The sequence below is a fragment of the Lampris incognitus genome, chromosome 2 (genome assembly GCF_029633865.1).
Source record: "Lampris incognitus isolate fLamInc1 chromosome 2, fLamInc1.hap2, whole genome shotgun sequence".
NCBI classification, from domain to species: domain Eukaryota; kingdom Metazoa; phylum Chordata; class Actinopteri; order Lampriformes; family Lampridae; genus Lampris; species Lampris incognitus.
Window position 1 is genome coordinate 90,088,402 of NC_079212.1, and position 12,604 is coordinate 90,101,005.

Below are 12,604 nucleotides of genomic sequence, written 5' to 3' on the forward strand. Positions count from 1 at the left end.
GGCTGTGAGGAGCACCACAACAGCTGCCAAGGCGGAAGAAGGCTGCAGCAAAGAAAGGCCCCCAGTTGTCTTGGTCTCCATGCCACTGGATCCCGGCCTTTCTATGCCAAAGACTCTGTGGAGTCTGCCTGTGCACTAGCCTCCCCACATTAAAAGATTCCATGCACAGACGTCCTCCCAAATGGGAATCAGACCGTTCAACATCCTGGACAAAGTCCTGTGGCGATCAGGAAGTGGTGATGGGGGCAGGACCATGAAGTCTGGCAGCTCCTAGCCACAACCTGACACTCAGGCAGTGGGTGTCTGATTCAGTCGTTAAGGTCTTGGGCTGAGGCAGAAAGAGCACCCATGACTGAGCAGCCCTATTTAGGATCCACTCTGCTCACTCCAGTAGGGGAAGAGGCTGGAAAAGGTGCCCTAAACATAGCCTGCCTCGAAAACTCCTTTCTGGGCTACAGCTCCCAGAGGGATCACCACTAAGCGGTCAGAAACATAAATGGAAGCAAACTTACATTGGAACCTGGAACGTGCGGACCCTCGTGGACAATAAACACAGTGATCGACCCAAAAGGCGAACTGCCATCATCCCCAGGGAGCTAAGGAGATTCCGGATCGATATTGCAGCACTCTCCAAAACCCGACTGGCTGATGAAGGGCAGCTGAAGGAGGAAAAAGGCGGATACACTTTCTCCTGGAAAGGAAAACCTGCTGAGGAGCCAAGGATCCATGGTGTGGGTTTTGCTATTAAGAACAGCCTCATCAACCACCTCTCCGAACTCCCTGTGGGCATCAATGAACGCCTAATGTCCGTACGCCTGATGCTTGCTGGAGGCCAAAAGGCCACTGTTGTTAGTGCCTATGGTCCAACACTTGATGCACAGGATGAAGTGAAGGAGGCCTTCTATGCTGACCTGGACAACATCTTAACCAAAGTCCCTGAGGAGGACATGCTAATCCTGTTTAGAGATTTCAATGCCAGGGTGGGACGAAACCACAATCTATGGAGAGGCACAACAGGGAAGGAAGGAGTTGGCAGCACGAACTCCAACAGCATATTACTGCTATCAAAGTGCTCAGAACACAGCCTGGTCATCACCAACACACTTTTCCGCCAAAACAATAAACTCAAAACATCCTGGATGCATCCTCGCTCTAAGCTCTGGCACCTCATCGATTACATAGTTGTCCGTGCCAAAGACCACTGCTGGACAGACCACCGCCTCATCCGCACCATCATGTCCATCAGTCCCATGCGGAAAAGAAGGGTGCAAAAAAGGCAGTGCCGGCCAAAGCTCAACATCGAACGGCTGGGTGACACCACCTTTCGAGAGCAGCTCAAGGCTACTCTCAGCGCTGCTCTGCCCAAGCAATACCCAGAAGATATTGATACACACTGGGACCTGCTTAACTCTATCACCATGGACTCCTGCAAAAGCACCGTTGGCTACAAAACCCGGAAACACCAAAACTGGTATGATGAGAATGACAACAAAATCCAACAGCTCATCGACATCAAGCGGCAAACCTTCATTGCCTGGCAAAATGAAATCAACTGCAAGGCTAAAAGAGTAGCCCATGCCATAGCAAAGGCAGCTGTTCAATCTCGGGTTAGGCAACTGAAGAACCAATGGTGGACAAGGAAGGCTCTGGAGAGCCATCAGCTTGCTGACTGCGGGGATACCAGAAGTTTCTTCGATGCCACAAGAGCGATATATGGCCCCAGCCACCGTTGCCTAGCCCCCCCTTCACTTCAAAGATGGACAAATGCTGCTGAAAGATAATAAGTCAATGACCAACAGATGGAAAGAGCATTATGAGGAGCTACTGTACAGGGACACATCTCCTGAGATGAGATAAAATGTAGTTTAGTGTGTGTGTGTTTTTTTTTTTTTTTTGAGGATTTAGATATGTTGTGAGACCAGCTATGTTGTATGGTTTGGAGACAGTGGTGCTGATGAAAAGACAGGAGGTGGAGCTGGAGGTTGCAGAGTTGAAGATGATAAGATTTTCACTGGGAGTGATGAAGAAGGACAGGATTAGGAACGATTATATTAGAGGGACAGCTCAGGTTGGACAGTTTGGAGACAAAGCAAGAGAGGCAAGATTGAGATGGTTTGGACATGTGTGGAGGAGAGATGCTGGGTATATTGGGAGAAGGATGCTGAATATGGTGCTGCCAGGGAAGAGTAGAAGAGGAAGGCCAAAGAGGAGGTTTATGGATGTGGTGAGGGAGGACATGCAGGTGGCTGGTGTGATAGAGCAGTGTTTCCCAACCCAGTCCTCAAGGAACCACTATCCTACAGATTTGCTTTGCAAGCCTGAATAGGTACCTGTTTGTAGTTCTTCAACCAATCAGCAATGAATTATGTCAGATGTTGCACACCTTGCACAATTAAGTGCTGTGAGATGATTGGTTGAGTAAGTACAAGCAGGGCTACCTTTGCAGGGTTACAATGGAAATCTGCAGGATAGGGGGTCCTTGAGGACTGGGTTGGGAACCGCCTTGATAGAGGAAGATGCAGAGGGCAGGAAGAGATGGAAACGGATGATCGCTGTGGCGACCCCTAACGGGAGCAGCCGAAAGTAGTAGTGGTGGTAGTAGTAGTAGTCTGTTTTATCCACACTTCGGAGCAGAGGGTGGCGGGAATGCGCCAATAAACTGGATGCCAACTGCAAGAGGGGGAGGAGGAGGAGGAAGAAGAAGAAGAAAAAGAAGAATGAATGAATGAATGAAACGAAAGCCACTTTATTTTTTGACATTGTATTCTTACAACGAACGTGTTCTCTGCATTTAACTCCAGTTCTTCTTTCCATTGCCTTGCTCAGGGGCACAGACAGGAGTATTAATCCTAACATGCGTGTCTTTTTGATGAAGCAGAACAAGAAGAAGCAGAAGAAGAAGAAGAAGAGGAAGATGGACAAGAATAAGAACAAGAACAAGAAGAACAGGAAGAACTTCTGCCAGAGTATAGAAGCAGAGACGACACTATGGGGCTTCTTTTTGGCAACTCGCTATAGAGGCGGACTGAAAACGACAATGAGACAACAGCACAGAACCTACAGAAAACCACAAATCAGAAGCGCAATAGAACATTTCTCAGAATAAGTCACCAGTAAATTGTATGACACTTATAGTATACTAGTGATACTTGTGACGTCACCATTCTAGAATCATGGCCAAACCAGAAATCCTATTCAGGACACACTCCTTTGTTTAAAAACGCTTTATAAACATTACCGATTGAACAGAAACTGCGTGTTTCAATATTTAAACATATAAGCTGCATGAGGGTATTGGGCTGCGTGATGCCCGGTGGTTCGCGCAAGAAGGTCCTGGGTTCGAACCCCAGGCCGTCCCAGGTCCTTTCTGTGTGGAGTTTGCATTTTTTCCCCGTGTCTACGTGGGTTTCCTCCGGGTGCTGTGGTTTCCTCCAACTCTGTGCCCCTGAGCAAGGCAATGGAAAGAGAACTGGAGTTGGCCGCCAGGCGCTGCAGCTGTCCACTGCTCCTATCAATCATCATTATCATCATCATCATCATCATCCTCTTCTTCTTCTTCTTTCAGCTTATTCCCTGCTCCTATTCACTATCATTATTATTATTCATTGTTCCTATACAACATGATGGGTTAAATGCAGAAGACAAATTCGTTGTAAACTACAATGTCAAATAAAGTGGCTTTCATTCATTCATTCGTTATTCCATGTGATGTGATGTCATGTCTTTCTATTTGTAACAATCAGATTTTGTAAATCTGAACCCATGGTTTGAAATTTTGTCGTTTAATAAAAGAAATTCTAAATGCCTGTTTTGCAAATTTCTGCTTTGATTCTTTCATAACTTTAATAAGTACGTAAGTAAGTAAGTACGTTAGTAACTCGTTATAATAGTCAAGTCCGTTTTATTCGTTACAGCCCAACATCACAAATTACAAATTCACCTCAAGGGGCTTTACAGCAACAACAGCCTGTCCTGAGACCCTCACATCATATTCATATTTTTATATTATTTTTCATTGTTCAACACAGGACATTTCAGAAGCGGCATTGACTATATGACAGTAGAATAGAAAGAATTTTTTACTTTTACTTTTGGACGGCACTTTGTATTTTTTTCCTTTACTGCACAAAACACATGTACATGACATCATGAACCAACAAAAACTGTTCATGCCGCAAAACAAAAGGAGAATTGAAAAAATTAAAAAATAAAATTTTTTTTCTTAACAATAAAGTGTTGTCAGTCGATAAGAAATTTATCAAAAACACAATTGGTCCTAATCGAGTTCTTGTTTTGAAGTCCTCTTGTCGCAGTGCCATATTGGTGCAGCTCTTGGTGAAAATGTCTGGAATGTGGTTCGGAGTCCGTCCATCTCTTCTTCTGAATGTGGAATTTCCCCAATAATAAAATTAACTGCGTAAAGGCAGTACGGTACTTTGTAGGCGGGACGGTTTGGTACTGGCGTCACTACGTCTTCCTTATTTTTTAGGTTTCTCGCAAAAGAAAGTTCTCAGGCAAAGTCACAAATGCAACATGGCCTGAAGAGCAGAAAAGGGTGGCGAGTTTGGGTACAACACGTCTCCATCAACAGGAATGTAGAATGACGATGGGGGGGATGCGGGGGGTGCTGCAGGGTGAGTCGGGGGGGACGACGACGACGACTGTTCAGAGCTGCCCACAGTCGGCGACGGTGATTTTGGTCGAGGTTTTACCGTTCTCGGAACCGTAACCCTCCACCGCTTTGATGACGTCCAGGCCATCCACCACTTTACCGAAGACAACGTGCTTCCCATCCAGCCAGGCTGTTTTATCTGTGCAGATGAAGAACTGGGATCCGTTGGTGTTGGGTCCAGCGTTGGCCATGGAAAGGGTACCCGGACCCATGTGCTTCAGCGTGAAGTTCTCGTCAGCGAACTTTTCTCCGTAGATGGACTTGCCGCCGGTTCCGTCGTGGTGGGTGAAGTCTCCACCCTGGCACATGAACCCCGGGATGACGCGGTGGAAAGTGGAGCTCTTGTAGCCGTACCCCTTCTCGCCGGTGCACAGCGCTCGGAAGTTCTCCGCCGTCTTGGGGACGACGTCGGCTCTGAGCTCCATCACCACACGGCCGAGCGGTTTGCCGCCGGCGGAGACGTCGAAGAAAACTCGCGGGTTGGCGGCCATGGCAAGCGGGCTGGGCAAGCGGGCTGGGCAAGGGGGTGCTGGCTTCCCAACTGGCGCACAACGAACAGGAGAACCCGCGTCACGACGTTGTCATGATACGGAAGTCGCCCTAGGCGCAAAACAGCGGAGGCGCGGCCCTGCCGCTGCGGGCTGACATCACGGAAGGACCAACCAATTAGCGGTCACCTTTTGTATCAACGTGACGTCGTTGCTTCGCTGTAGCGTCGGTGCCCGACTTGGCGGTGTGTAAACTTTCTGGCCGAGGCGTGCGGGGGGGCCGAGGCGGATCGTCTGAGGAGGGGGGCTGACAGTCTGACTCCAGAGGGTCCCTTTTACGAAGTTAAAAGGTGAGTTTTTTACCCAGCCTCGCGTCACCATCAGACCCGGTCTTCTGGCTCGTGGCTGTCCGGTGCGGGTCCAACGTGCAGGGCGTTACGCAGCCTGGCTACGTCGCTCCAAAACCCGTCCAAACTTTCGCTGTATTGCGCGTGAAATTAAATCAGATCGAAATCAAGTTAAACAACATTGCATGCTAAAAGTCGCAGGAACCGAGCAGACATGGCTCAGCACGCCTACGTGTTTGCCCGTCCTGCACTGTAATCACTGCACTGTTGTTCATTTTGGTGGACATTTTATGCGCATCGGCTACAGTGTCACTTTAAATGTGGCTGTTTCTGTGTGGAGGGTCTCAGGGGAGGAACATGCCACCAAAGAGAAAGACCGCTTCTTCAAGCCAGGCGGGTGGCAAGAAGGTGAAGCAGGAGTCAGAAGCAGCCCAGCCAAAGGATGCGTTCGCCTCTGCCAAGGAGGCCCTCATGGCTGCCAGTTCACAGCCCACGGGCAAGAGAAAGGTCGACGAGCACTGCGAGCTGTCCGGGGCCGCAGAGGTAAGCGACTGTGGTCATCTTGTGTATTCTTCTGTCAACTCAGGCGATCAGATTACAGACCGGCGTTACTGCCGTGCGTCGTGGAGAGACATGCAAATATGAAATCCAACCCAATACTACGACCTGCTGACGTCATTGCGTAGCCCCCCCCCCGCTGGTTGGTTGAAGGTGTGTGCGTTGGTGGAATCTGCAGGCGGGTGTGGGGTTGTGGAGAACACCCGCATACAGGTGGCCACCTCCATGTGGAGGTGGCCCTCCATGGCACATGGTTGAGGGTCAGTGTGTTCTAGACAAAGGTGAAACTCCATCCACCCTCTCAAAACACACAGTCGGGGGTGTTTCTTGCTTCTGTTCCCACAGGTATATGAAGACTATGACTGCATGCTCAACCAGACCAACATCGGAAATAACAACAACAAATTTTATGTCATACAAGTTCTTAAAGAAAGCAGTCACTACTATTGCTGGAATAGATGGGGCAGAGTGGTGAGTCTTGAATAACTCATTTTCTTATTGGTTAAGTTATGTGGGAGGATTAAACCACAAAGCAGATGGCTCTTTTTTCCCTATTTGATTTGACTTCACTGATTATTTAATGCAGACTTTCTTTCCCCTTTTGAGGATATTGAAGCGCCTTTATTCTTTTGTCTTAAATACAGGGAGAAACGGGCCAGTCCAAACTCTCCTCCGGTTTTGATAACCCTGAGGCGGCTGTGAAGGACTTTGAGAAGAAGTTCAAAGATAAGACAAAGAACAATTGGAAGGATCGTGTGAACTTCGTGTCCCACTCTGGGAAGTACACCCTGATAGAGGTTGATGGAATGCAGGACGCTGAGGTTAAGGTAGGGAATTTGTTAGTAGAGAGAGTGATTTTTGTCAGATGGGAAGTTTTAGCTACAGCATCCTACAGAAATGCCAGTAAAAATAATAGCTGGATATGTTTGGCTTTCAGACCCATTGGTTTTATTTGGGGCAGCACGGTGGAGTAGTGGTTAGCGCGGTCGCCTCACAGCAAGAAGGTCCTGGGTTCGAGACCGAGGGTAGTCTAACCTTGGGGGTCATCCCGGGTCGTCCTCTGTGTGGAGTTTGCATGTTCTCCCCGTGTCTGCGTGGGTTTCCTCCGGGGGCTGCGGTTTCCTCCCACAGTCCAAAGACATGTAGGTTAGGTGAATCGGCCGTACTAAATTGTCCCTAGGTGTGTGTGTGTGTGTGTGTGTGGGCCCTGTGATGGACTGGCGGCCTGTCCAGGGTGTCTCCCCACCTGCTGCCCAATGACTGCTGGGGTAGACTCCAGCATCTCGTGACCCTGAGAGCAGGATAAGCGGTTTAGATAACGGCTGGATGGTTTGATTGAATTGTTGTGCAACTTAAATCCACCGTACTGAACGTCAGCCACGTGTTTCTAGTCCCACCTCAGATCTGCTGTCAGCTCTGGCAGGAGTTAATTGATTTTTGGTAATGTTGCAGGTGGACAGTGTCGACGGGAAGAATATCAAAGTCACCAAAAATGTCCTTCCGTGCACCCTTGACGCTCCTACTCAAGATCTCATCAAGCTCATCTTCAGCAATGATATGTTCAAAGAGGCAATGGAGTGTATGAACTTAGGTGGGTGTGTGTGTCAGCATGCCAGCCCTTACTGAATTCAGATTTATGTAGCCTGGGAAGGGTTTACGACTCTTGGTCCTGTTAGGTAACAAACCTGTTGTGCTGGGTGGGGCCGTGGATTAGAAGCGCATCGGTTGTTGACTTGGAGCTTTTACCGACTTTCTGACAGGCGTTGAGATGTCACATACTCTGAGATTTAAGAGTTTAGGGCAGTGGTACTCACTAATTAATTGAGCAAGACCATTCCTCAAGAGCCACAGAGATTGCAGATATAACTCGGGTGTTTTTTTTTATCATCACTCTCAAGATATTTACCATCTTTGTGCATGTTTAAAAAATAGGTAACACTTTAGTATGGGGAACGTAGTCACCATTAATTAGGTGCTTATTAGCATGCAAATTAGCAACATATTGGCTCTTAATTGGTCATTATTACGTACTCATTAATGCCTTATTCTGCATGGCCTTATTATACAACCAGTAAGCCATTAACTATGAGTTTTCCCTCTATAACCTCAGAAGTATTGCTTATTAGTAGTACCATCTCAATATGCTTTGCTTAGTATGGACTTTATAAGGTGGTAGTACCACAAGAAGTTATTCTCCCTTACTAACACTTAATGAATATGGTCTGTTCTTACATAACAACACACAAAACTACAAGTGTTAATAGTGTTAAATTACTGTAAATTAAGTTTTTGTTACTTAGAATATGTTCCCCATACTAAAGTGACATCTTGATCATTACTAATTCACTACTAATTAATTTTTTTTATGTTCCCCATACTAAAGTGTTACCAATATTGGATATAACCTTACGTGCTAAACTTGCAAAACATTTCGCAAATGCAAAGCTCCACACACAGGCCATACGTCTACCCGTGAGCCCACGCTGTTACGCAGCCTACGTTCTTTGGCGTGTCCTCAGTATGCTGCCATCTGCTGGACAATTCATTTCAATGCGCTAAAACAGGACACAAACGGAGCCTATAGAAGTAGGTAATAGCTGTGTTCTTATTGTTATCGGTGGATCTTTATGAGGCGCAAAACAAGGTCTCACGAGCCACGCATGCGTAAAGAGTAACACTGGTTTAGGGTTTAAAGAGTAAATCATTCACCATAACTGTTGGGAGAGGGTAAAGTCCGAGTGTATACGCAAGCAACCTGACTGATAGGTGTTCTTTTGGTTATTGTTCAGAAATTCCTTCCAATCCCCTGCGATGTCTGTTTGCTGTGCCGTCAACGTTGAAGTCATGAAAAAGACAACGTATGACTGCAATAGGCCTTGGTTTGCTCGTGTATAATGAAAATAACACAGTCATCATATCTGTAATGTGTGTTTGTGTATACGTGTTTGAAACATAGACATAAAGAAGATGCCTTTGGGCAAGCTTAGCAAGTTACAGATTGCGAAGGGTTTTGGGGTCCTGGAGGAGATTGAGGCAGCGATGAGCAAAAGAAGCAGGAGCACCGGTCTGGAGGAGCTGTCTTCAAAGTTCTTCACCACTATCCCCCACAACTTTGGCCGGAACCGGCCGCCAACCATCGACACCAAAGAGATTGTGGAGAGCAAGAAAGAGATGCTTATGGTGACGTTTTTTTATGGGCAAACTATGTCTTCAAATGAACTATCTTACTTATGGAGGCAACTCCTATGTCAATTCTGCTCTTGAATGTCCTCTGAAGGTGTTGGCTGACATTGAGCTTGCCCAGACACTGAAGTCGGAGACAGAAAAGGCTCAGGAGGAGATGGTGGAGACAGTTCCTCACCCTCTGGACCAAGACTACAACTCGCTGAAATGCGAGCTGAATTTACTTGGGAAAGATACAGATGAGTTTAAGGTACGGTACCCAGTGATAATGGGATGGCTGCTCAAAACCATCTTTTCTGACATTTGCTGCCTGTCGTCCATATTTCAAATCAGCTGGTGTTCATTTTTGATTCATTCCATGCCCCTCAGTAACAGTGGTGCCCCCAAGGGGTGGCCAGGGGTGGCCACGGCCACCCTGATACTATCCCTGGCCCCCCCGCTGGCCCCCCCAGCCACGAGTCACATATGCAGAATATGCTTCTGATTATGCATAATATGCTTCTATCTGATATTTTACATTAGATGCTGTTCATTTAAATCAATAATGTATATTTTTCTTAACTCTCATATTGACAGTTTTCAACTAGGCTATACAGTATACTACAACAGCAGCATAGAATTCCCGAAATTCAGTCATGGCTTTTGGTTTTGGTGTGCCACCCCAAGATTTTCAGTGGCCCCATTTGGCCACCCCTATGAAAAATTTCTGGGGGCGCCACTGCTCAGTAATACTAACCCACTTTCATTCTTTTTTCACTCGAAGGTTATTGATAAATACTTGAAAGCAACCGCATGTGACTACAGACACCCGAAAATTGTCAATGTGTGGAAAATTGACAGAGAGACAGAGGTAGGAGTAGTATAGAGAAAACGTGCGGTATACTCGGAACTCACAGCGCACCTAACTGTAGTTCTGCGACCCATTATATTTCCTCGTTGCAGGAGGAACGATTCAGCGAGCATCACGATCTGGAGAACCGACGTCTCCTGTGGCACGGCACTAACATAGCGGTGGTAGCGGCCATTCTGAAGAGCGGTTTGCGGATCATGCCCCATTCGGGTGGCCGTGTTGGTCGTGGCATCTACTTTGCTTCCGAAAACAGCAAGTCTGCGTCATATGGTAAGGCTTTGGAAATGTGTTTTGCAGAGATGTCAGTCAAAGCCATGGCCTCAATGCTGGGATTTGTAAAAACTGAGCTATATGCCACTTGTAGTGCGCACCTCCAAAAACACCGGAGTGATGTTTCTGAACGAGGTAGCCCTGGGTAAGGAGCACACCATCACCAGAGACGACTGCTCCTTAAAAACGGCTCCTGCTGGCTTTGATTGTGTGGTGGCGCGAGGGACAGTAGAACCAGGTACAGTAGAGTACTTCCTCACACAAAGCTGTGTCCACTTTACACTCGGAAGTCTTTGACCGAAGCGGCATTTGTAATGCTGCTAAAAGTACATCAGGCAGTATTTTGTGCACAGTGGCATTGATAACTCCTCTGTTTCCAGACCCTTCTAAGGACACCTTTATAACTCTGGATGGGAAGAAGGTCTCCGTGCCTCAAGGCAAACCCGTACAGCAGCCCGAGTTCTCAGATAGCTCCTTCAGCAGCAGCGAGTACCTCATCTACAAAGAGAATCAGTGTCGCATGCGCTTCCTCCTGGAACTGAGGATGTAGCCGTTCACGAGCCGGACCCAGGCGCAGGTCTCGATAGAACGAGTAATCCATTACATTTTAATGGCTCTTTACAAAGCTGGGCTTCACGGTTTCATGGTATTCATACTGTAACAGTTTTTGAACTTGAGTAGTTTTCAGAGATGACTCGCACTTCTCATGCATACTGTATGCATCAAAATCTTACATTTTCCGCTTGCAGTCAAAATTGGTTGGATGAAAGCAACTGTTAAATTGCAGTTTGTTCCTATGCTGTACGTTGGCTCTGCCCTTACAGTATCTTCTCCTTGATCTTTAGTTTGTTTCTGTTCAGATTACAGTCTGGGAAGACTTGTATAAATCCCCTGGAAACCTTGTGTGAGCAGGCTCAAAGCTTACTGCACATACGCACTGTTTTCGTCTTTGGGGTGCTTTGCACTGTCACCCTTTTGCATTTTGAGTCACCCTGTGCAAGTGTTGATGCTATTCCAAGCTTTTCCTTCTGAAAAGGAATGGTTCAGGGTAAGTGGGAGAATTTGTTGTTGATCTTTCACCATGCTTGTGTAGAGATGGAACACTATGTGCTGAAGTGTTGTTTACAAGAGAAAGAAGTGGAATTTTTTGAGTCGCTGTTAAGCGCTGTAACAAACCTAGCATTTTGAGGAGACGCCTAGAAGTGCTCTGAAAGTGCCTCTATTGTGTGCACGTTAATAAATAGTATCCTGTTGGAATATCTTTTCCCAAATCTTCCAGTTGGAATATCTTTTCCCAACTCTTCCAGTTATGTTAGAAATATCCCCATTCAGTGTCGGTAATGCGCCGAGTTCCTTTTAAATGTCCTCAGCCTTGTTGCACTAACATTACTTGAAACCATGAATCAATAATAAAAAAAAAAAGTTTTCGTACAGACAGTGGCTTTAACTAGTCTTTTATTTGCTTGTTGTGTAAAATGTTTTCGTAACAGATTTGCATTATTGTGTTCTGTTGAGAGAGAACTTCAGAGTGGAATGGCATTATTTACAGTTTTGGAAAAAATTGGGTTTGGCTCAACAGTTATATCAGATGAAGTTGCTATATTCTTTTCCCCTCTGCCTCAGTTTTAACCAACTCGCTACACACGGCCCTGTGGCCTTCAGTGGCGGACTTGCCACGGATGCCCCTCAAGACCTTTTCTTTTTGATTTAGCCATCGAGCCACCGGCAACCACATTCCATCCATTATCCAAGCCGCTTATCCCAGTCGGGGTCGCGGGATGCTGGAGCCTATCCCAGCAGTCACTGGGCGGCAGGTGGGGAGACACCCTGGACAGGCCGCCAGTCCATCACAGGGCCGACACACACACATTCACACCTGGGGACAATTTAGTACGGCCGAGTCACCTGACCTACATGTGTTTGGACTGTGGGAGGAAACCCATGCAGACACGGGGAGAACATGCAAACTCCACACAGAGGACGACCCGGGACGACCCACCAAGTTTGGATTACACCGGGGCTCGAACCCAGGACGTTCTTGCTGTGAGGTGACTGCGCTAACCACTGCGCCACAACCACATTCCACAAGTGCCAAAATATCTCACTTGTCTGGAGGGGAGGTTTTGAACGTAAAGTTTGGCTCTGTGTTGATGACTTTTGCTACACATCTCTGCCCCAAGAGTTTCCTTACCCGCGCCACTGTAACTGCTCGACCAATTCAGCTATCTCTGGGTTG

General features: G+C 47.0%; 2 protein-coding genes across 3 annotated transcripts; one reads left to right on the forward strand and one right to left on the reverse strand.

Moving 5' to 3' along the window:
- Nucleotides 1–3,881: 3,881 nt before the first annotated feature.
- Nucleotides 3,882–5,275, reverse strand: LOC130133843 (peptidyl-prolyl cis-trans isomerase-like). Its single transcript, XM_056302107.1, has one exon. The coding sequence runs from the start codon at nt 5,161–5,163 to the stop codon at nt 4,666–4,668; it is 498 nt and encodes a 165-aa protein (XP_056158082.1). The 5' UTR covers nt 5,164–5,275; the 3' UTR covers nt 3,882–4,665.
- Nucleotides 5,276–5,369: 94 nt separating this feature from the next.
- parp3 (poly (ADP-ribose) polymerase family, member 3) lies at nt 5,370–11,798 on the forward strand. Of its 2 annotated transcripts, none has more exons than XM_056302105.1 (11): nt 5,370–5,510; nt 5,848–6,050; nt 6,411–6,536; nt 6,710–6,892; nt 7,518–7,656; nt 9,022–9,245; nt 9,343–9,498; nt 10,012–10,098; nt 10,191–10,368; nt 10,463–10,606; nt 10,749–11,798. In XM_056302105.1, the coding sequence occupies exons 2-11, from the start codon at nt 5,865–5,867 to the stop codon at nt 10,916–10,918; spliced, it is 1,593 nt and encodes a 530-aa protein (XP_056158080.1). In that variant the 5' UTR covers nt 5,370–5,510; nt 5,848–5,864; the 3' UTR covers nt 10,919–11,798. The 2 variants fall into 2 exon arrangements, with proteins under 2 accessions (XP_056158080.1, XP_056158081.1); XM_056302106.1 differs by having other exon boundaries at nt 5,394–5,510; nt 5,856–6,050.
- The last annotated feature ends 806 nt before the right edge of the window (nt 11,799–12,604 follow it).

Coding starts and splice junctions, on each gene's coding strand:
- LOC130133843 (XM_056302107.1), bottom strand. CDS start 5,163: ATGGCCGCCAACCCGCGAGTTTTCTTCGACGTCTCCGCCGGCGGCAAA.
- parp3 (XM_056302105.1), top strand. CDS start 5,865: ATGCCACCAAAGAGAAAGACCGCTTCTTCAAGCCAGGCGGGTGGCAAG. Junction 6,537..6,709: donor GGAATAGATGGGGCAGAGTG/GTGAGTCTTGAA, acceptor TCTTAAATACAG/GGAGAAACGGGCCAGTCCAA. Junction 7,657..9,021: donor AATGGAGTGTATGAACTTAG/GTGGGTGTGTGT, acceptor TTTGAAACATAG/ACATAAAGAAGATGCCTTTG.